We start from the raw sequence: 24,514 nt of genomic DNA, 5'->3' as shown, positions 1-24,514 counted from the left end.
GGACCCACTTGACTTCGTACTCTAGAATGTCTGGCTCTAGGTGAGTTATCTGTGTCATTAAGGTCCTTTTTTATATAGTTCTTCTGTGTATTCTTGACATCTCTTCTTAATATATCTTCTGCTTCTGTTAGGTCCATACCGTTTCTGTCCTTTATTGTACCTATCTTTGCATGAGATGTTGCCTTGGTATCTCTGATTTTCTTGAAGAGATCTCTAGTCTTTCCCATTCTATTGTTTTTCTCTATTTCTTTGCATTGACCACTGAGGAAGGCTTTCTTATATCTTCTTGCTAGTCTTTGGAACTCTGCAATTAGAGGGATATATCTTTCCTTTTCTCCTTAGCCTTTTGCTTCTCTTCTTTCCTCAGCTCTTTGTAAGCCCTCTTTAGACAACCATTATGCCTTTTTGCATTTCTTCTTCTCTGGCATGGTCTTGATCCCTGCCTCCTGTGCAATGTCACAAACCTCCGTCCACAGTTCTTCAGGCGCTCTGTATCAGATCTAATCCTCTGAATTGATTTGTCACTTCCACTGTCTAATCCTAAGGGTTTTGGTTTAGGTCATACCTGAATATTCTAGTGGTTTTCCCTACTTTCCCTACTTTCTTCAATTTAAGTCTGTATTTTGCAGTAAGGAGTTCATGGTCTGAGTCTGGTCTTGTTTTTGCTGCCTGTATAGAACTTCTACCATCTTCGGCTGCAAAGAATATAATCAGTCTGATTTCAGTATTGGCCATCTGGTGATGTCCATGTGTAGAGTCATCTGTTGTGTTGTGGAAAAAGCTGTTTGCTGTGACCACTGCCTTCTCTTGGCAAAAATCTGTTAGCCTTTGCCCTGCTTCATTTTGTACTCCAAGGCCAAAGTTGCCTGTTAGTCCCTTTACTTAGAAGGAAGCACAGTTACCAATTTCTTACATATTTTATCAGAAATATTCTCAGCACGCATTCATAAAAATATATGCCCCCCCCCCCCGGTTGTTTTTTTTAAGTGACGGAAGTTTACCTGTTAAAATGGAAATTAGATAGTTGAGGAAGTTATGAATGCACTTGATGTTCTAAATCTTTTCCAAATCCCCGAGTAGTGGATCCCCAGGGTATTTTGTGGGCCAATAAGCCAAAGATGAGAAGGTTCCAAAATTTTATTTCCATTTGTTTGTGTGTCATTGATTGACCTTCCTTCCTTCAGAAAGTTTCATTTACCTGTATTTTTTGGTTCTTTTTGTCTTTATTTTTAATTGGAGGATAATTGCTTTACAATGTATTAGTTTCTGCTGTGCAATGACATGAATCAGCTTAGCCCTTATTTCTTTGTCACACAAGATCAATTTCTAGTCTTCCCCACTTTACTTTTTTTCATTTAGCAAATTAGCTACTGTAAATCTACTTCATTATTTTGTAACAGTTGCATGGTATTCTGTTAGAGGGATGTACCATGATTTATCAATTTCTTACCAATAGAATTTTTTGTTTTTAAAAGTCTTTGCATTTAATATGTTTAATATTCTTTACATGTATCTTTACCTACATATGTGATATGGTTAAATTTAAGACTTTGGAACAGGAGAGTGATAATAGTTGATAAACAGAATTAGGGTGACCAAGACAAAAGTACTTTTACTTGATTTTCATAAACTATTTCCCTTTTGTTCTTTAATCAGGGTTGTTTGCCCTGTTAGATTAACTATACTTCTTCCCCATTGAAAGGGAATTTTTACTGTAGTTTATCAGCCATGTAGTACTTGGGATCTTTCTTTCCTTGGCCTCTGAGTTTTTGTAGATATTTTGCATTGAGTTACTTGATTCCAATTTTTTACCCTTCTTTACTTTCTCAATCTGTTATTCATCTGCCTCAGTTACTATACAGAAATGTCTTAGAAATTTCGGGCAATTGTAATTGTGTTTCTTAATTAAGCTAAAATTTAGGCCGTTTTGCTTGTTCTTTGGGGTTTCTTGCATTTGTAGGTGAAAGGGTCAATTAATCAGACGTTGCCTCTTTTTATTTGTTTTTATTCTTCTAACATTTTTATCCTTTTTAGAAATCTCCAATCTCATCAATATTTAAATTCACAGACTCTATCTAAAGTTTAGTTGATCTGTATATGTTAAATGTGACTCAAATATTCCTTTAATATTCTTTTATATATAATATCTTAGATTAGCCTCTTTCTCTAGGATATCTCATTGCAAAGGAATACTTAATCCTTTGGGTAGAAAAGAATACTCTCTGAATAGATATTTACTGAGCAGTGTGAAAATCACTGCTTTACTCTTGGATGATTTTCTCGTCATCAGTTCTCTTGAGGTATAAGTAAGGTAAGAGTTAATCTCTAAAGGTTTAATAGTAATCTGTAATTTAGAATGACAGATATTCAAAGATAGAAGTAAGGCAAGTGGTAGGGAGGCTAAGGGAAAGGAGAAACTAAATTGTTAAATATTTTAATGCAATGTGAAGTTGGTAAAACTCTGATAAGACTTGGGGGCTAGTCTAATTCAAAGCCATCATTTTTCTGATAAGAAAAATATTATTTAGAGGTATTGTCAGAGACTTGCTCCAACTCACAGGCTGCACCCAGAGCACCTGATTACCCCCCTACTTTTGTTTGGGGGTGTAATTGCTTGACTGTTTACAATAGTAGTTAAAATGTGTCAGACAACAAAGGAATTTTTTTTCAGTTATTAATGCAATAGCCTTTAAAATTTTTGATTGGTGGAAAATTGCTTTCCCATGTTGTGTTAGTTTCTGCCATGCAGCAATATGTATCAGTCAGAATTAAATATCTATTCCCTCCCTCTTGAGTCTTCTTCCCAGCAGCCGATCCTTCCCTTCTAGGTCATCACAAAGCACCAGGCTGGGCTCTCTGGGTCATATAGCAATTTCCCACTAAGTATCTGTTTTATATATGATATATGTCAGTGTTACTTTCTCAATTTATCCCACCCTCACCTTCCCCCCCTGTGTTCACAAGTCCATTCTCCGCTAGGTTCATGAGTACCATTTTTCTGAATTCCATATATATATGTTAATACCAGATATTTGTCCTTCTCTTTCCAGTAAAGGGAATTGATCCCTTTTATATATTCATATTTTAAAGGACAATATATTATACTCAATGACTTGAAATAACTATTTCTGAAAATGTAGGTAAATAAAAATTTTTATAAATAGAATCATTTTCTTTCAGATATATTCAGAAAATAATTTTGTTTGTTGTCAAATAAGGTATTTCTGTGTCACCTATTTCTCTATATCTTTTTACAGAAAAATTTTTGTTTGCTGCTTTTTTTTCTACTTAATGTTTTGAAATATTGTTTATCCAAATGTTCAGTTTCCTGGAAGTTATTTTTTACATAGTTATACAAAGGCCTTTGTCAGAACTTTGAGAAAATAATTGATATATAGCAGCACTGCTGTTAGTGATCCTGCTAAAGCAAAAGAAGCAGCATAGTGACTGTCTCCTGATATCTTCTTAACTACTGTTTTTCGTGTGAAGTTATATTGTAAAGAAAAGGGAGGATTCACCAAATCCTTTGTGCTTTGAACTCCCATAGAGAACTTTTGGTATTGCTGGTAAAGATAGACACTCTAGGAAAACTCCTTGCAGGAGAAATATGTTTGTTTATATACTTTCTGAGTCTTCGGTCTCTTCTACAGCCATACTGTTAAAGGATTCATGCAGGTGAAGTACAAGGCAGCTGATCATGTTTACATTTGGTAGCCAACTTGTCTTGCCCTTCCCTATTTGCACCTGTTCACGTTTACACCTAGCAGCTGTCACTGTTCATAAGCTCTATGATTACACAAAAAGGAACATTTGATCAGTATTATTATTGATCAGTGAATTCTTTTGGCATACATAAAATAGTACAGGGAAGAAATTGTGGAAATTCTGATTTTTTTTCTGTTCTCAAAATTGTTATAGTAAATATCATCTCAGTAAAAGACAGTAAATTCAGCTATCTACTGTGAGTGAACATTATGATATCTGTTACTTGTGTATTATTCATGCTCAGTTTTAAACAATTAGGACAAAATGTAAAATAATAAACTCTGGGGAGTGAAGTGAAAGTTACTCAGTTGTGTCTGACTCTTTGCAAGCCAATGCACTATTCTCTAGCAATGGGATTCTCCAGGCCAGAGTAGTGGGGCGGGTGGCCATTCCTTTTTCCAGGGGATCTTCCCAACCCAGGGATTGAACCCAGGTCTCCCGCATTACAGGTGGATTCTTTACCATCTAAGCCACCTCTGGAAGTATGCTGATAAAGATCGGCTGAATATAATTTTATCATTTATTGTAGTGGTGATAAATCAGCTTGAAGTATCTTATAATAATAATAAAAAATTACTACTTAACAAAAAGTTTGGCTGATTGAATTCCAAGTAATTCAGTTTTTGATACTTTAGATCAGAATTTCTCATCCTTAGCACTACTAACATTTTGGGCCAGGTAATTACCTCTGTGTGGGAATGTCCTGTGAATTATCCAATGTTTAGCAGAAACAGTAGAAACAATGGCAGACTTTATTTTGGGGGGCTCCAAAATCACTGCAGATGGTGACTGCAGCCATGAAATTAAAAGACACTTACTCCTTGGAAGGATAGTTATGACCAACCTAGATAGCATATTAAAAAGCAGAGACATTACTTTGCCAACAAATGTCCATCTAGTCAAGGCTATGGTTTTTCCAGTAGTCATGTATGGATGTGAGAGTTGAACTATAAAGAAAGCTGAGCGCCAAAGTATTGATGCTTTTGAACTGTGGTGTTGGAGAAGACTCTTGAGAGTCCCTTGGACTGCAAGGAGATCCAACCAGTCCATCCTAAATGAAATCAGTCCTGGGTGTTCATTGGAAGGACTGATGTTGAAGCTGAAACTCCAATACTTTGGCCACCTGATATGAAGAACTGACTCATTTGAAAAGACCCTGATGCTGGGAAAGATTGAAGGCGGAGGAGAAGGGGACGACAGAGGATGAGATGGTTGTATGGCATCACCGACTCAATGGACATGAGTTTGAGTAAACCCTGGGAGTTGGTGATGCACAGGTAGGCCTGGCATGCGCCTGTTCATGGGGTCGCAAAGAGTCGGACACAACTGAGCGACTGAACTGAGTAACTGACTGAGCAGCCTCCCTGCCTAGACTCTTCTCTATGTGATATCAGTAGCACTCTTGATTATGACAACCAAAAATGTCTCTTAAGCATTGTCAAATGTTTCCTAATAAACAAGGGGTATCGCAGTGTCAACCCCTGCCTGGGAACTACTGTTTTAGACTATGGGAAAGATCTCTGATGGATCTAATCATTTAGAATCGTTTCATCATCTTCTGGGCATTTTTTTTTCCTCTGTTCATATCAACATATTTTTATTTTACTATAGTGTTATGTGTTAATTTTCAGTTGTAGTAATCTTTACCCTACCTAGTTAACTTTGTTATACATTAGAAGACATCCTCTGATAAATGGCCTTAAGCTAAAAGACATACCTGCTAGTTGATATTCTCCCATAGGTGAGCGTGTTGTGGTGGGGGTCATGTTAGTACAGTCTGTTATTAGGTCTGGGCTGTTTTTGGCCACAAAGGATTGCTTGGATAGTGTTAGTTTAGAACCTGAGATGAGGTAGTTTTCTTAACACAGAGAGTCAGAATGAGAGGCCATTATAGGAGTGTTTAAGTATCAGATCCGGATGCTCTGGCCACAGCTGAAATCGGGAAATAGATGGTTCTTGGATACCACTTTTATTTTAATGAACTTATTTTTCTAAGATGGTTTGAATAAATGGATTTCTACCAAGTTTTATGTAGTAGCTTGAATAATGAATAATAACTCATGATTATAGAGTGAATTTTTTTCAACTGAAAATTAATGTTAATTTTCAACTATATTGGTACTCCAGCTTATTTTGAAAGTTTAAAACACCTTACCATTTATCTATACAGTTATAAAATTGAGACATTTATTTTAAATTTTTATCATAATGTATCTAGTTAAATGTAAAATATGTCATCTATTTATAATAATATAAGTACATGTGACTCAGAAATATTTACTTGAAATGAATAGTGTAAAAATACCTTTTACTGCCACACATACCCATCGATAATTATATGCACATTCACTTATTAAAAACAATTGTTGACAATTATTGAAAGCTAGCTATTCAGAACTTTCCATGTATTATCTCATTTAATCTTCCCAACTACACCTTCATACTGCTCATGAGGGAATAGAAAAGTTCATTGAAGTTACATAATTTGTACAGTGTCACAGCTGATGAGGTTCAGATACAGTTTTTAAACCCAGATAACATCTGTTATCAAATATCTTGCTGATACAATATAATCTCTATCTTCATTCCTTCTAGGTTTAAGTTCACTCTCTTCAATCCCAATGCATGAATATATGTGTGTGTATATATATATTTTTATATATATATTTAAATACTTGCTATATTTACAAAACAGACTTTGTTTTGTTTTCTTTACTTTTTATTTTGAAATTATTTGACTTAAAAAACAGTTAAAAAACAAATAGAGTGTTCATCTGTATTTCTTACTGAGATTTCCATAATATTATTAATCTAGATAACTGTAGTACAATTATTAAAATTATAAAATCAGAAAATTTATATTGTTACAATACTATTAATCATAAACTACATGTCTTATATGAATTTTACCAGTTTTTCTATTAATGTCCTTTTTCTGTTTTAAAATTCCTCTGGCATTTCCTCAGTCTTTCCTTGTCTTTCATTACCTTGATACTTGATGAATACTAGTCAATTATGTATGTGATCTCTCAATTTGGGTTTGTCTGGTGTTTTCTCATGATTCAACAGAGGTCATATGTTTTGGGCAAGAATACCACAGAGGTGATATGCTCTTCTAAGGGCGTGAGAACATACATGATATTGAATGTTTTATTTTTGGTGATTTAGTTTCTTTACTGTGAAGTTACTATTTTGCCCTTTTTTAATTAGTAACTATCTCAAGGAGATACTTTTGAGATTATGCAAATATCTTGTTTCTCTTCAAACTTATCTACTGCTTTTAGCATCCTTTGGTGCACATACATTTTAAACTTTCTTCTTTGAGCTGTTCTTACAATTTGGCAAGCCAATGATTGTTTTTTGGATTATTCAGTATTACACAGATATTGCCTTCCTCCTCTTTAACTTTCAAGTTGATGGCTAGGATTCTTTCCAGTTTTGCTTGTGCTCAGCAAGGGACAATAGTAAATAAAATCTGAGTTCAATAATATTTAACTTAAAAAGGAAAACTTGAAAAGCCAGTCCTTGTTAATTCAAGCATATAACTTAAAATCTTCTAGAGTGGATTTGTTAAATTTCTTTCAAATGAAAAGAAAGATATCTATAAGATAAATGTGGGATAGTTGACCAAATTTTGGGTTACTGAAACTAAGAAATACCTATTAAAACATGAGAAAAAAAACTTTTACCCTAAGCCAGTATAAGAGAAGAATACTTCACATATGAGAAGAAAACTCAGCCACCTACGAGATCATACTGGTTAGAAGTATATATATAAAATTAAAATACTTGAAACAAAATAATACATGAATAATGTATATAATAGAACTTCTAAGGCAAATGGCTGCATAAGCATGTTTTTTAAAAAAGAGATAAATTTTTCCCGGGTTTTCCTGGTGACTCAATGGTGAAAGAATCCACCTGTCAATTTAGGAGACTCAGGTTTGATCCATGGGTCAGGAATATCCCCTGGAGGAGGAAATGGCAACCCACTGCAGTATCCTTGCCTGGAGAATCCCATGCACAGAGGACCTTGGAGAGCTATGGTCGATAGGGTTGCAAGGAGTTGGGCACAACTGAGCAATTGATCACAAGAACTTTCCCCACTTGAATGAACAGAAATAAAAGAGAAACTTGCACTTTTACTGAAACTGAAAAAGAGCCCCCAGCCTCATACTACTGGCTCTAGTTCTACTCTCTGTCACAACCAGATTTCAATTTTATTTTATTTTTGAACAGTGTTATGACAAAGAAACTATTTGCTCTTTAATTCTATGGAAGAGAGTCCCAAAAGTGGATTGGTATATTCAAATATTAATATATGTATATTTTTATTTTAATAAATATTTTCAGGAAGAGTGGTCTAAATGAGCAATATGTAAGAGTTTGCTGATTATGCCTTCTGGGTATTCCTTGTTTTAGTCTTGAGTGAAGTTACATCAACAGAAAGATATATGCCTAGAGCTCATAAGATATTATCCTATGACAAGTAATGACTTTTATTCATTGAGCTCTTATATGCCAGGTACTCAGCTAAAGTGCTTATCTATTTTATGTCCCAAATTACTTTTGCTGTGGAGTACAAAGGCAATTTTAAAAACCCTTTCATTATTTTTTAAAAATAATACATTTACAAACTTCTAGTTACAAAATGAATGAGTCACAAGAATGAAATGTGCAGCATGGGGAATATAGTCAATAATATTGTAATATCTCTGTATGATGACAGGTGGTAACTAGATTTACCATGGTGTGATCATTTTGTAATATATAGAAATATTGAATCACTGTGTCACATACCTAGAATTCACATAGTATTGTAGGTCAGTTATACACCAATTAAAAATTTCAAAACATCATTGAGAAGCCTCCATAATACATTTAAATAGAACATTTTAGAATTATTTGAGACAATAGATTGCCAGCTATAACTTTTTAAAATAGCCTTTTCCAGTCAACTCTATATTTTTTTATTTTTTAAATAAATGTCTTTTTTTATATACTTAGTAAAATGAGACTTGTCGGTGAAGACAGTTTGTAGAGGAAGTTATCAACCATGTACCTTGCTGTCAAACAGCCATATGTCTCAAAGCTTATTAGTAACTGATGCCCTAAAACTTGCCTTTTAAGCATTAGTTCCATGTAGCCATCAGAACCAACTATGCCTTTCCATACTGAATGCTGATAAAGAAAGAAAAATTCTTTATGAGCCTACTAGTTATCAGTCAGTTCAGTTCAGTTTCAGTTGCTCAGTCATGTCCAACTCTTTGCAACCCCTTGAACTGCAGCACGCCAGGCCTCCCTGTCCATCACCAACTCCCAGAGTTTACTCAAACTCACGCCCATTGAGTTGGTGATACCATGCAACCATCTCATCCTCTGTCATCCCCTTCTCCTCCTGCCTTCAATCTTTCCCAGCATCAGGGTCTTTTCAAATGAGTCAGTTCTTTGCATCAGGTGGCCAAAGTATTGGAGTTTCAGCTTCAACATCAGTCCTTCCAATAATATTCAGGACTGATTTCCTTTAGAATGGACTGGTTGGATCTCCTTGCAGTCCAAGGAACTCTCTAGAGTCTTCTCCAACACCACAATTGAAAACCATCAATTTTTGGCACTCAGCTTTCTTTATAGTCCATCTCACACCCATACATGACTACTGGAAAAACCATAGCTTTGACTAGACGGACATTTGCTGGCAAAGTAATGTCTCTGCTTTTTAATAAGCTGTCTAGGTTGGTCATAGCTTTTCTTCCAAGGAGTAAGAGTCTTTTAATTTCATGGCTGCAGTCACCATCTGCAGTGATTTTGGAGCCCCAAAAAATAAAGTCTGACACTGTTTCCATTGTTTCCCTATCTATTTGCAATGAAGTGATGGAACCAGATGCCATGATCTTAGTTTCTTGAATGTTGAGTTTTAAGCCAACATTTTCACTCTCCTCTTTCACTTTCATTAAGAGACTCTTTAGTTCTTCTTCACTTTCTACCATAAGGGTGGTATCATCTGCATGTCTGAGGTTATTGATAGTTCTCCCAGCAATCTTGATTCCAGCTTGTGCTTCATCCAGCCCAGCGTTTCTCATGATGTACTCTGCATATAAGTTAAATAAGCAGGGTGACAGTGTACACCCCTGACGTACTCCTTTCCCAATGTGGAACCAGTCGATTTTTCCATGTCCAGTTCTAACTGTTCCTTCCTGACCTGCATACAGGTTTCTCAAGAGGCAGGTCAGGTGGTCTGGTATTCCCATCTCTTGAAGAATTTTCCAGTTTGTTGTGATCTACATAGTCAAACACTTTGGCATAGTTAATGAAGCAGAAGTAGATGTTTTTCTGGAACCCTCTTGCTTTTTCGGTGATCAAATGGATGTTGGCAATTTGATTTCTGGTTCCTCTGCCTTTTCTAAATCTAGCTTGAACATCTGGAAGTTCATAGTTCACGTACTGTTGAAACCTGGCTTGGAGAATTTTGAGCATTACTTTGCTAGTGTGTGAGATAAATTCAATTATGCAGTAGTTTGAGCATTCTTTGGCATTGCCTTTCTTTGGGACTGAAATGAAAACTGACCTTATCCAGTCCTGTGATCACTGCTGAGTTTTCCAAATTTGCTGGCATATTGAGTGCAGCACTTTCACAACATCATCATACTCACTCCACTAGCCTTATTCGTAGCGAAACCTACTAGTTACAGCAGTACCATTTTCTATGGAGGTGATTGACAGCAATGTCAGAATATGAAGAGAAGTTTTTGAATTGTATATGACTGGAAAACTTACTGAAATTGCCCTATTAGTGACGCTGTTGTGTCAACCTGAGATTTCTTTTACCCTATGATCTTATCTTCAAAAAATCATATACATACCATATGGATTCAATAATTTAAACATTAATCTTGCATTATTTTAATTGGCCACTGTTTTATTTTACCTTTCTAAATTTAAGTATACTTGATTTGCAATGTTGTGTTAATTTCTGCTATACAGCAAAGTGTTTCAGTTATACATGTATATTTCTTTTTCACGTTATTTTCCTTTATGGTTTATTATAGGATATTGAATATAGTTCTTTATGCTTTTCAGTAGGACCTTGTTGTTTATCCATTACATCTATATATACATGTATAATATATATGTATATATGTATTGGCTTGTATTATGTATATGTATGTGTATTTATATAATAGTTTGTATCTCCAAATCACAAACTTCCAACTCATCCTCCCCACTCACCCCAACCCTTGGCAACCACAAGAATGTTCTTTATGTCTGTGGGTCTGTTTGTGTTTTGTAGATATGTTCATGTATGTCATATTTTAGATTCTACATATTAGTAATATTACCTAATATTTGTGTTTCTCTGATTTACTTCACTTAGTATGATAATCTCTAGGTCCATCCATGTTTCTGCAAATGGAATTATTGCATTCTTTTTATGGCTGAGTTTTATTCCATTGTGTGGAATACTTCAGTCACCTGTTGATAGACATTTTGGTTGTTTCCATGTCTTGGCTATTGGTTTTGTGCTAGTTTGAACATAGTGGTGTTTATATCTTTTCAAATTATAGTTTTGTCTGGATGTACATCCAGGAGTGTGATTGCTGGAATCATATGTTATATGAATAACCTCTGTACTATTTTCTGCACTAATTTACACTTCCACCTGTAATATTGGAAAGTTCCCTTTTATCCACATACTCTCCAGCATTTGTTATTTGCAGACTTTTAATGATGGCCATTCTGACTGGTGTGAGGTAGTACCTAATTGTAGTTTTGATACACATCTCTCTAATAATCAGCAATGATGAGCATCTTTTCATCTGTTAATTGGATGATAGTTTTAAATGAAATCAAACTGTTTTTCTTTGAAAATATGTAGTAATTACGTGAATCGGCTACAGAATTCCATACAAAAACCTTTCTATGGTTAAATTATTTAAATAAGTTTACTCATGGTTAATGTGTGAATAGTATTTTTTTTCGTCTCTTCCTATATATGTGTACTTATTTAAGCAACTGTGAACTTCACAGTTTCCTTGCTTAATTGTGATATTAGTATATGCAGAGTATTAAAATGACCATAACCTATCCTAGGTTTTTAAAAATTTTAAGATATCACTGACTTATAACATCATATTAGTTTCAGGTGTACATATAATGATTCAATATTTGTATTAGTGTGAAATGAACACCATGGTAAGTTCAGTTAATATCCTTACCACATAGTTATAAATATTTTTCCCTGTGATGAGAACTTTTAAGATCTATTTTCTTCTTGCTGTTGTTCGGGCGCCCAAGTTGTGGCCAATGCTTTGTGACCCCATGGACTGTAGCATTCCCCCTCCCTATCCCTTACCATCTCCTGGAGTTTGCCCAAGTTCATGTCCATTGCATTGATAATGCCATCCAGCCATGTCGTCCACTGATGCCCTCTTCTCCTTCTGCCCTCAATCTTTCCCATCATCAGGGACTTTTCCAATGAGTCAGCTGTTTGCATCTGGTGACCAAAATACTGCAGCTTTAGCTTCAGCATCAGTCCTTCCAAGGAGTATTCAGAGTTGATTTCCCTTAAGATTAACTGGTTTGACCTACTTGCTGTCCAGGGGACTTCAGGTGTCTTCTCCAACACCACAGTTTAAAGGCATTAATTCTTTGGCATTCTGCCCTCTTTACAATCCAGTTTTCACAACCATACGTGACCACTGGGAAGACCATAAGCTTGACCATAGGGACCTTTGTTGGCAGAGTGATGTCTGCTTTTCAACATACTGTCTAGGTTTATCATAGCTTTTCTGCTGAGAAGCAGTCACCTTCTGATTTCATGGCTGCCGACACCATCCATAGTGATTTTAGAGCCCAAGAAGAAGAAATCTGTCACTGCTTCCACCTTTTCCATTTCTATTTGCCATGAACTAATGGGATCAGATGCCATGATCTAAGTTTTTTTAAAATTGAGTTTTAAGCCAGCTCTTTCACTCTCCTCCTTCACTCTCATCAAGAGGCTCTTTAGTTCCTCTTTGCTTTCTGCCATTAGAGTGGTATTATCTGCATATCTGAGGTTGTTTCTCCTCTATTATCAACTTTCAAATGTACAATAAAATTTTATTCAGAATAGTCACCATACAGCCCATTACATCCTGTCACATATTTGTTTTATAATTGTAAGTTCTTAACTTTTGCGTCCTTCATTCATTTCCATTCTAGATTTTAATATCAACATAAACTATTATAATAAGATCAATGTAAATAGTACCCAAAATAGCTAAGCAAGTTAATAAAAATGCTCAGAAGTCAAGTCATTATAAATGGATCATATTAAAGCTATTTTGAGACCATAGTTCAAACTAGACTCTAGGATAAACTCTAAAATGTATTTGTTTTTGGGAGGACTCACTATATTGGGGATTACCAGATCAGATTCATGGATGCACCTAGAAGTATGTTGCTATTTGTGTTTAGAAGACAGGGTTACATTTCACTATAATTTGGTCGTATTGTCTTGATTCATTAAGATAGTAGGAGTATTATGCTGTAAGTGAATAAATGATGAGGTGATTTAAGAAGAATGAAAAGTTAATATGCTTATTTATTTTCCTAAGATTTTGGCAACACATAGTTCTATGAAGTTACTGTATTTAAATGACTTATTCTTTTATATAAGAATACAAGTTTTTTAGATTTGTTATGCTTAGTATTAAGCTTACTGTATAAACTGGTATTTTAATTTACATTGTTTTTATTTACTCTATATTTTATCTTTCTGAGGAACATGTATTTCTAAACTTATTTTCATATTTTAAATAGGTATTCCTAGAAGTTTGACTTATTTTAAATATATTTAATTCTTTTGCATAATTCTACTATTTAATACTGAAAATTAACATTTGCCTGCTTCTCATAGATATGGAGTCTGGAGAACGGTTACCATCCTCAACAGCCTCCTCTACTACACCAACTTCATCCTCTATACCTTCTGTGGCTTCATCAGTTTCAAAAGGCGGCCTTTCCACTGGAGCTGCTTCACTTAGCTCTACAATCAACCCATGTGGTAAATACTCTTTATTAACTCTAGCACGCCATCCTTTTGCTAGTTTGCATCCAGAGTGTCTTATTGAACTTTGAGTAAAATGTTTTTTTTTGCCTCCTTTGGCCTGTTGAACAATTGCTAGGTTAAACTTCTAGTCTGTTTTTTCTGGATTTTATCAGCACACTGGAGTAGCGCTGCTTATTCCATGTTTTCTGTGATTTTTAGAAGCTCTTTTTAAGAGTTTCATTATAATATCTTACTTGGACTGTTTCCATTAATAAATTAGTACATGAAAAATCTTTTAAAACAATAGGCTCATGAGAGAGTAAAGAAAAAGAAAAGAAACCTGTATAGTAAGATTAGGCCTCAATGTCATGGACCTCTTTGCCCTAAATTTGCTTCCAGTATTTTAAATGACCTTCACCAAGCCTCAATTACCCTAGTTCATAAAATACGTACTAAAACATATCATTTATTTGATGAAAAATGTTTTTTAAGTTTTAAATATTTTGAAAATTATTTAAAGATATTTGACAGGTTTTTCTTAAACATGAGCAAAGGTTATATTGCTAAAGGAACTTTATTTCAGAAATGAAAATAACCTCAATTTTAGTTTTATGTAAAAGGTATTTTTTATCCTTCAAAATCACTTTTTGCCCAAACACATTTGGATATTTAACAGAATACATTCTGTTTTTTCTTTTTTAACCTAAAGTTGATCAACTCTTTCCTTTATCATTAGGAAGATTTTTAATCTTATATATATAATTATCTTATAGATTATTTCATCTGTGTAAGCTTTAGAACTAAATAATGTTTTACTTTTTCAAAATTAGTTTATAATATTGGGTGAAAGAATATGGAATGTTTGCTGACAGAATACCTTCACAAATTGTCAAATATATATTTGTTGAATTATCTGATTTTTTCCAGTCAGTGGTATGACAAGGATTTTGTTTTGTCATTTTATCAGAACAATTTTCTAACATCTTCTTAGTAATTGTAAAGTAACTAAAAGAATATACCATTACATTGAAACATAAATGAATAAAAATTCCTGTTCTGTACCCTGTACAATCTAGGTTATTCAGCAACTTCCACATTTCCCTTGTGTATAAGATGATAGCTATGTGTAAAATAATGAATGACTTTGATATGCTGTGTTGAAAACTAGTGATACCACAATTGGCATTTTACCTTAAGTTTCTTTGTCTAAATGATAACATACAGCTCTATTTTTGTAATTATTCTTTCATGTTTTTTTATAACTCTTCTCCTTTCCTTTGTTGTCAACTCCTTTCATTGTATTCTTCCAATCTGCTGTCTTACTTTGTATTTACTTGTGAATTAATATTTAAAATATATAATGTTTCTAGAGAAATGTCCTTTTTTCAGTGTTGAAATTTTCAGTCCTTGAGTGCAGAGCCTCGAGTTTTCTGGACATTTTGCTATCAGCTATTTCTCATGTAGCTTTCTGAATTAGTGGCATTTGAATTGCTTACAATTCTGAGTAGTCACACATTGAATGCTATTTTTTGGTAATGGTGGTTGGGAGTTGCAGAAAGGCAGAGTATGCTTAGTTATTGAATAATGTTAGAAATTTCCTCATCTATAAAGGATTTAATTTTTATCATTTATTTGCCAGTAGAATATCTTATAGAGTTTTTATGTGCAGATGCTTGCATTAAATGCAGCTATAATTTATTTCTGTATTTATTCTGGGATATATCACTTATTAATTAACACAGTATACTTTTAGTACCTACAGCATGAGTTTTTTTCACTTTTTAAGAAAATATTTTTTTTCTATTTTTAACTTTCACAGTGTTGTGGTTTATGTTTAAAGTAGAGCCTTATAATGTATGGAAACATGCCCAGTTGTCCTACATAATTCAGTTTATCAAATTTTCCTGTCTTATCTGTTAATTTTGGCCTATTCAATGTCTGATAATTCTCTCCTTTTAAAAGTAAAATTATAAAGTGATAATGGGCCTGCCTTCTTTACCTTAAACAATTTGAATTTCCTCCATGTTCTTGATGTATAGAGACAACAAAACAGAATTTTCATCTTTAAAATGTCAGTACCTCACCAGTTCTTTAATGGTCCCTTTGAAGATGTTGTTTTAAATGGTCATTTTAATTGGCTTTTCTCTGTCATCTTCATTAATGATATGTCTATAAGAATTCCTGTGAGTTACAAAGGATTTAATTAAAACATGCTTTCAGAGTTGGAATAATCAACTAATTTCTTTTAAATCAACATCTTGTCAGGGTCTGGGATTATAGATACCTACAAGTTAGCCTATTGCTGTTATGATGCTGGCAGAAGACTTGAGACTCCTTGGTCAGAGATCTTATGACTATGGCGTAGCAAATAGTCATGTTGGCATTGATTCCCCAGGTATCCCAAGTCCTACAGGGTAATACTGAGAGACAGTTGAATTTTACACATTTAGTGGGTTTGTGTCACAGCTAAGGAATGCTTAGTTTAGCAACCTACTGCTTTTGTAGTAAATAAAAGCACACCCACTCTTTGTCTGGAAAGAAATGTCACCTCATCCATCAAGATTGCTCACTGCAGTCCTGAGAAATTGCCCAGTTTTAAAGAGTGGTCAAAACCTTGCATTCTTGGCATGCCCAGCAACAGCATGCAGGGACCATGAAGGACTGTCTCTCACAACACACCTTTAATTTTATTGCTGTAACTTGGATAGAAAATTACACTGCAACAAAGATTGATTAATCTAAGGCTATCTGCATATAGTAGGTCTTGTTGGTCATATCAGAAGTTATATTTCTTGTCCCTTTAAAGTATGATTTAAAAAAAAAATAACTTGCCTACTTCCAAACAATAATTTGGGATAGCTTTCAATAAACACATTGGCACAATAAACAAAACAATTAACTAAAGTATCAAAAGATAGACTTTAAAAAGTATAAAAATGCTAGCTGAAAGAAACCACAGACATTAGACAAAAAACTAGCTGCTAAAAATTAAAAAAAAAAAAAAGTGGGCTATGTAGCTCACATGCTAGTGCTAGTGAATGCATCAGTTCCTCAGAGAAAAACAAACCTTTTCTTCACCTGAGTGGTTTGGGGTATACACCTCCAGAACCTTTGTATGAAAGACCATGGGATACACAGTATCCTATATGCCAGTTTTATAGGTATTCAAACATTATTTCCCATTTATCTCTGAACAAAAGCTGAAAGAATAGTATTTAAGCAGAGTTCCAAAATTAAACTTTACAGAGTGGATTTGTTTGTGATTGATAGTCATTTGGCCTAATGAAAAAAAAGCATAGAACTTTGAGAAATTTCAGTGATTAAACTATGCTATAGATCCGTGGATTTCAATCCATTTTTTGAGTTAGAACCCTTCAAACAAAGACTTGTAAAATGTCGAGTATATAAAACAGAGAAACTGTTTAAACTTCACGTGTTAAAGCTGGAGTATGCCTACTTTTGAAGTTAGTGCCTGAATTACACATGTATCTTAACTGCAGGCCTACCTCTGTAGAAGTGTGCCAAATCATGGTATATTGAGGAAATTGCAAATTGATCAGTAAGGCCTCAGTGTAGGGTATGTGTCAGTGAATAGCAATGTTAACAGTGATTAACATAGTTAACAACAATTAACTAGGAGTAGGAACACAGGTCAAATAAATGTACTAGTCTTTTGGTAAACAGCTCTGAGGTGGGCAGTACCATCACAGACCTGCTCCTAATTTTATTAAATATACCCTGTCTTCTGACCTATGGGACTTTCATGCTCAATGTCTGTCTCACGGCTGTTAGAAGGCTGATCCACCTACAGTACTGTTTCCCAGGAAGGAAGAGGATGGAGTAGAAGAGGGAAAAAGTTGTATGTCTGATTACTTTGACTCCTTTTAAAGAGCTTTCCCAGAAACCCCATCCAGAGATTTCCACTTAACATCTGTTTTGTCAGAATTATATGAATGGTAATCTCAGCTTCCGGGAAGACCAGGAAGATTAGTTTTTAGCTGAGCATATTGCCATCCTGAAGAAAACAGAGGTTATTAGCAAGGAATAGGGAGAGAACGGATAGCCAATATCTGCTATGGTTAAGTGGAACAGAGGGACAGGAGGTCAAGCTGGGGAGTAGGTTAAGGTCAGATCATTTAGAACTTCACGCACCATGCTTAGGAGTTTAGACAGAAGGATATATTGATTAAAAGCAAGGACTTTGCAATTGAAAGGCCCTGAAATTGAATCTTGATTTATCCACTTATTAGCTATGTGAATTTGGATAAATTACTCACCCATTTCTAAACTTCAGTTACCTCAAATATAAAATAAATATGCTACCATTTTATAAGGATAGATGAGATGATGCCTGACATAGGGTAGGGGCCTAGTAAACTATAACCTTTATTTTTATTCATAATTGATTAGGTAGAAGAATTTTAATAGCTTTGAAAATGATAGCTCTAGCAGCATGGGCATCAGGATGGTCTGAGAAAGTGCTTAATTTATCTGAGTGAGAAATAATAAAGGGCAAAATTAGGAATTATTGGAGTTGGAGAAAGAAACAAGATTCCAGAGATATATTGTAAGCAGATTGTTATGGGATACAGTGACTGGATTTGGGCATAGTAGTGTTTGAGCAGGGGAGAGAGAAGCCTTGACGTGACTTGGATAACTGGGAGAAGAGTGCAAGTCTGTGTGCTATACAGCATGTTCTCATTGGTTATCTGTTTTATACGTAGTAGTGTATACATGTCAATCCCAATCTCTCGATTCATCCTACCCTCCTTCCCCTCTGGGTATCTGTATGTTGGCTCTTAACTGTCACAATAATAAACACTTATCAATTCCTTTATAACAAGGATGCCAATCCTCCTATACAGTATCATTAATTTATCTCTATTTATTATCATATCCATTAGTATAAAAGTCTTCACTTAGTATCTCCCATCTTAAAAAGTAATACATATCAAAAACTCTTCCTTCTTTCACCCAAACACTCTTCTGACTGTGACTCTGTTTTCTGCCTCCCTTTATAACCAAAATTCTCAAAATATATAGCTGTATGTGTTTTCCCTTTTTCCTCATCTTTTATGTGTATGTCAATCCACAGCAGTGCCATTTTTCTGTCCTCATCTCACTAAACCCTTGGGAAGAATTGACACAATTGACCAGTCTTTGCTTCTTGAAAACCTTTTTTAGGGAAGAATTTGTATCAAATTGATAGCATTTCTTCCCTAAAAGTTTGGTAGAATCCACTCTGAAGTCATTTAGGCTTGGAAGATTGTTATTGTTTGTTTGGTTTAATGTTGAGTGTGTGTGTGCTCGGTTGGTCAGTCATGTAGGATTCTTTGCAACCCTGTGAACTGTAGCCCGCCAGACCCCTCTGTCCATGTGATTTTTCCAGGCAAGAATATTAGAATGGGCTGCCATGTTCTCTTCTAGGGGATCTTCCCGACCCGAGGATTGAACCTGTCTCCTGCATCTCCTGCATTGGCAGGTGTATTCTTTACCACTGAGCCACCTGGAAAGCCCAGTGTTGTTATCGGAAGATATTAAATCAGGAGTTCAACTTTTTTTTTGGCCGAACTGTACAACTTGTGGGATTTTTTTTTTTTTTTTAGTTCAACCAAGAGTTGAACCGTGACCCTCAGCAGTGAGAGCATAGAGCCCTAACTCCTGGACCACCAGGGAATTCCTAGGAGTTCACCTTTAAAAATAGAAGTATAAAACTATTCAGATTTATCATTTTCTTTGTGGGTGACCTTTGGTAGTTGATGTCTTTAACATTTTGCCCATATCATCTAAATTGTATTATAGGTGCAGAGTTGTTCCAAATAGTACGTTATCCTTGACTCTGTAGGATTTGTAGTGATATCTTCTCTTTTGTTATTGATACTGATGATTTGAACCTTTTTTCCTTTAGAGCTTAATCAACTTTATCAACGTTTTTGACACTAGATTTTGGTTTCATTGATTTTTTTTTCAACATTCTGTTTTATGTTTCATTGTTTACCTTTTTATTTCCTTGTTTTTCAAATGTGTGTGATTTCCTCCTTTTTTCTTCTAATTTCTTAAAGGGAAAACTTAGATTATTTATGTTAGACTTTTCTCATTTTCTCATATATGCACTTAATGCTAAAACTTTCCCTTTCCAACTATAGCTGCATCCCTCAAATTTTGATATATTTTCATTTCATTATCATTCTGGCGAAATTATTTTCTATTTTCCTTTGTGAATTCTTCTTTCACTGATGTTTAAAAGTCAGTAATTTGACATTTACAATTTTAAAGTGATGTCCATTTTAGTTTTATTGTAGTTAGAAAATGTACTAATGATAATCTGTGCTCTGTGTTTTGGCTTCCCACTGTCACTTTTTCAGACTGGCCCTGGTGGGTCTCCTCTGTGCCTGTGAGAACTGTTGGGTCAGCCATGTACTTGGCAGAGATACATCTCTTTCTCTTGTGGTTTCCTTGCTTGTAAGATTAGCCCGTGATTTCCAGCTGCTCTGCCAGCTTTGGACTCTGCTCTCTGACACCTCAGGCTTTCTGCTGTCTAAGCTAATCATGGTGAAGGTATGCACTCAATTAAGAAATACATCAAACTGAACATATCTGCTGTGTGGAGGTTTTGTCTTTCTCTACGTTCTCTGCTTGCTATTTTGTGGTGCCTGGTACACAGTACTTGTAGTTAGACATTTGGAAAGTTTAAGCTCTGAATTTGAGTCTCATTCTTTCTGTGGTGTGATCATTGCCAAGATTTCCCCTTTAAATTTCCTGGTTTCCTGATGTTTTCTTAGCCTGGAGTCTGACCTCTGGCACCTTTGGTTGATAAGCCTGTTGTTTCATCTTCTGCTGTTTTCTGTAGTTAAAGCTGTGAAGTTTAGACAGCATTATGGGCAACAAAGACATACTTCTTACCCCTTCTTTTTACCATTTTTTCCAGATTAAAATTTCTCCGAGCTTTTCTCTGCTTTTCAGTATCTTATTTTTGTTGTTTTCAATCAAATTTTTGTAATCATTTTCTGTGGATGATTTATGTGACCACTTCACCCCCTCATTACCTGAAGTTGTCACCCTCAAAATGAATCACTTTCTTTTTAAAAAAACTTTTTACCTTAGACTCCTGGGATGGCATATGTGACACAATCTAGCTAATCCAAACATCATATTTCCCATATAATGATGGTTAAATGATTGGTTAAGGAAGGCACATGAGACTAATCAAAGGCAAAGAGATTCCACTGTAGGATTTTTATTGGTACTTGTGAGGAAGTATAACCTTTTTGTCCCATAAACCTAAAAGGGAGGTCCTGTCTGAGGAAATAGAGCCAAAAGAGGAAAGAGAAATTAAATCCTAGTAAACTTTGAACCAGTCTTCTTTATCTAAAGCATCTCCCAAATGCTTTTATGTTATGTGAATTAATACATTTACCTTTTCACGTAGGCATTTTGAGTTGATTGTTTTGTACTTTTCAATTTATTAATAACTAATACATCCTCCACCATCGAATCCCAACTTGAGGTCTCAAACATGTTCTCTCTTTGTCTTAGAGGAATTACATAAGCTGATTCTCATGCTTTGTCTCAGGTTACATATCCTGAAACATTAATTAGTTCACAGTGTCTGGGTAATTTCTGTTATCTGTTTTTACCCTAGTAATTTCCTCCATAGTACTCTTCACGGTTTACAATCATAGATTTGGTGGTGTTTTACTTGTTTGTCCCTCCTACATTTAAAAGGCAGGACCATACAGTGTTCTCTAGTCAATGTGTGTCCAGTCAGTGCCAGGCACAAAATATGTGCTTAAGAAGCAATTGTTGAAGAAAGAGAAGGAAGGAGAGATGAAATTGCAGTAATAGGACTTGTAAATTAGAGGATAAATTTACTCTAATGTTTTCTAGGCTATATTATGCTCTACTCGGGTCAGGAAGATCCCCTGGAGAAAGAAATGGCAACCCACTCCAGCATTCTTGCCTGGAGAATCCCCAAGGACAGAGGAGCCTGGTGGGCTACAGTCCGTGGGGTTGCAAACAGCCAGACACGACCGAGTGACTAAGCATAAGCTGCAGCAGCATGCTCTACTCTGATAATACCAAATAACTGCAGAGTTTAGTTGGAGATGAGCGTTATAAGCCTCAGGGTAAAGAATCTTAAAAGATGAGTTGACCTTACTGAAGAGGCATTGAATAAATAAAACTGTTAATTAAAAATTCTTATTTAAAAGATGGAGCTTATGTTTACTGTCAGTAGAGAACCGTCAAGAGAATGAGATAGACCTGTTCTTGAGAGTTTGGGGATTAAGCCAGATTTTCATTTCAGTCTCTTTGAGTACTTATATGAACTATTATAACAATTTTCTTTTTTAGTTGTCTATATTCTAGACATCTGTAAGTCACAAATAAAGACCCTGGAATGTTCACTATCTAGCTTTTTTTTTCCTTTCAGTAGATTTATTTAATGAAGGGTTTGATCACAAGGCACCAGGTGTTTTTGAAATATATTTTACATAACTTTTATGGCTAGAACTTTGGACTTTTAGTTAGAATTTTAGCAGTAAATTAGTAAAGAAAGGCCATACTTTCCAATCAATTAAGTAACTTTAAAAATGAACCCAAGGTTATGGGTATAATTGTTTCTTTCCTTTCAAAAAAGATATATTGAAATCCTAATCCCCTGTTCTTCAGAATGTGATGTCTTTGGAAATTGGGTCCTTAGTGAGTGAGTGAGAGTCACTCAGTCGTGTCCAACTCTTTGTGACACCATGGACTATAGCCCACCAGGCTCTGTCTGTCTGTGGGATTCTCTAGGCAAGAATACTGGAGTGGGTTGCCATTCCCTTCTCCGGGGGATCTTCCCAAACCAGGTATGGAACCCAGCTCTCCTGTTTTATCTTCTTTTAGTTTTGCTTCCTTTTGGTCTTTACCCTACTGGGGTCTTTGGGAACTGTGCATATTTGTAACAGCATCTACCATACCTCTTCATTTTAGCTTAGGCTGGATTTGAAGAGCCAAAACAGGAAAACACTTGAGACCTGAGACTCTCACAGAGAAATAAGTTAGAGCTTTGCTTTCCTGTTCTTTATTATTTATTTTTTTTAATGTAATCTCTCCTTTTATCAACCTTCATCATTTCATACTGTAAGAAAGTGAAATCACTAATGGCAAATAACCTTATGAATCTGCTGAATGTAAAGAGAAAAGGCCATGGTATAGATGAATGGATTAGGAGGGAGACATCTAACTCTAGGGGTTTACAGTTGGTAAAAACTCAGGCTTTGTTGTATCATTATGTGTTACACAATGACTGGGTACTGATTGCTTGCAGTGACACAAGCATAAGCAATCCTTCAAAAATCAAGTATAAATATAACAAGAAAAAAAGCAATATGGAAAAATTCAGAAATGTCCAACAATTGCTATTTCTTGGGTAAAACGCTACTGATCAGTAGTTGGGTTCCCCAACAAGATGTGAAAGCAAGAGAATTTTAGAAAGCAGCAATTTTAAAGAACTGAAAGCTATGCAAAATGCATTGCAGTCCTTCATTATATAGTTCATAAGTATGAAAAAAAAAATTCTAGGCTGTTAATTAATTCATAATTCTGGAAAATATTTTTCCATGCCATTAATCTATAACAGTAACTGTTACACAGTCTCTCCCTTGCTGTCTTTATGAGAGACCCTTATCACCAAGTCTTCCCTGGTTAATCTCTGTGTCACCATTCGCTTCCAGTTGCTTCACAAGCCACTCTTAACCCACCCCTGGAAACTATGTATAAAATCATTTAATGTGTGCTAATGATAGGAGCATTTACACATCTAACCAATATATATTTAACCAAGCTATTCCTTTAAAGCATGATCATATGAGAAAGTGACATTACATCAATACTATAGACAACTGTTTTTCCCATGAACTATGGAATTTTTTTGGACAAATTCACCTCTTCCCAGAAATATGCAAAGTTCAGTGCAAAAGAGTAACAGTAAAGTGTTCATTAAGCCAGTAGAACAAATCACCTTGTTTTCAAAATATTAACTCCACCTTAGTGGAGTGCATTCAAGTGCATCAATGCTTGCTTGCATTGCCCTAAACCAAAATTACCGGTGTCTTTATTAAAGGGGAAGGTTAGACATAGATGTATACAGAAAGAAGCCCATCTGGAGACATAGGAAATATGCCTGAGGTTTCCAAATTTAGGAGAAATAATGAAACATAATCTTCATTAGCATCTTCAGGGGCATGGCCTTGCCCACACCTTACTTGGAATTTTGTAGCCTCCAGAACTGAGACAATAAATTTCTGTTGTTCTAAGCCACTCAGTTTGTGGGTAATTTGTATGGCTGCCATAGCAAATTAATATATGACCTCTATTGAATGCACTATTGTTTTTGATGATTAGCTGTACTTTGCTGGTTATATACTAGAAGCTGATTTTGCAATGCTATAAAATATGTTTCTAGTTTAAAGGACTAGAGACAGGAGTTTAAAGGTATGTTGCAACCAATTAGTGTAGCAATGAAAGAAATGTGTTTTTCAAAGCTGCTTTTAGTAATTTTTGTTTATTATGGGAAAACTGACTTATTTATTGAAGCATAAGTAAAATAAGATTTTAGAATTAAGTTTGTTTGCACATTTTTTATAATTCATTATAAAAATAAACTGCATCTATAGTTGAATATAGGGATATATAAATATAGTATAATTTTAGTATTTTAATCTGTGAACTTTAAATTCT

General features: G+C 34.9%; 1 protein-coding gene across 16 annotated transcripts in view; it reads left to right on the top strand.

The window, feature by feature from the left end:
• The window catches only part of BAZ2B (bromodomain adjacent to zinc finger domain 2B), a 399,660-nt gene that overhangs the window by 232,565 nt on the left and 142,581 nt on the right, over positions 1 to 24,514 (top strand). For all 16 annotated transcript variants that reach the window (XM_043488288.1, XM_043488300.1, XM_043488299.1 and 13 more), the window contains one exon: positions 13,661 to 13,807. In XM_043488288.1, the coding sequence (XP_043344223.1) occupies positions 13,663 to 13,807 (145 nt within the window). In that variant the 5' untranslated portion in view covers positions 13,661 to 13,662. The remainder of the gene's footprint in view (positions 1 to 13,660; positions 13,808 to 24,514) is intronic.

This window comes from Cervus canadensis, chromosome 15 (assembly GCF_019320065.1).
Source record: "Cervus canadensis isolate Bull #8, Minnesota chromosome 15, ASM1932006v1, whole genome shotgun sequence".
Taxonomy (NCBI): Eukaryota; Metazoa; Chordata; class Mammalia; order Artiodactyla; family Cervidae; genus Cervus; species Cervus canadensis.
This window is presented reverse-complemented; position numbering and strand designations above follow the sequence as displayed.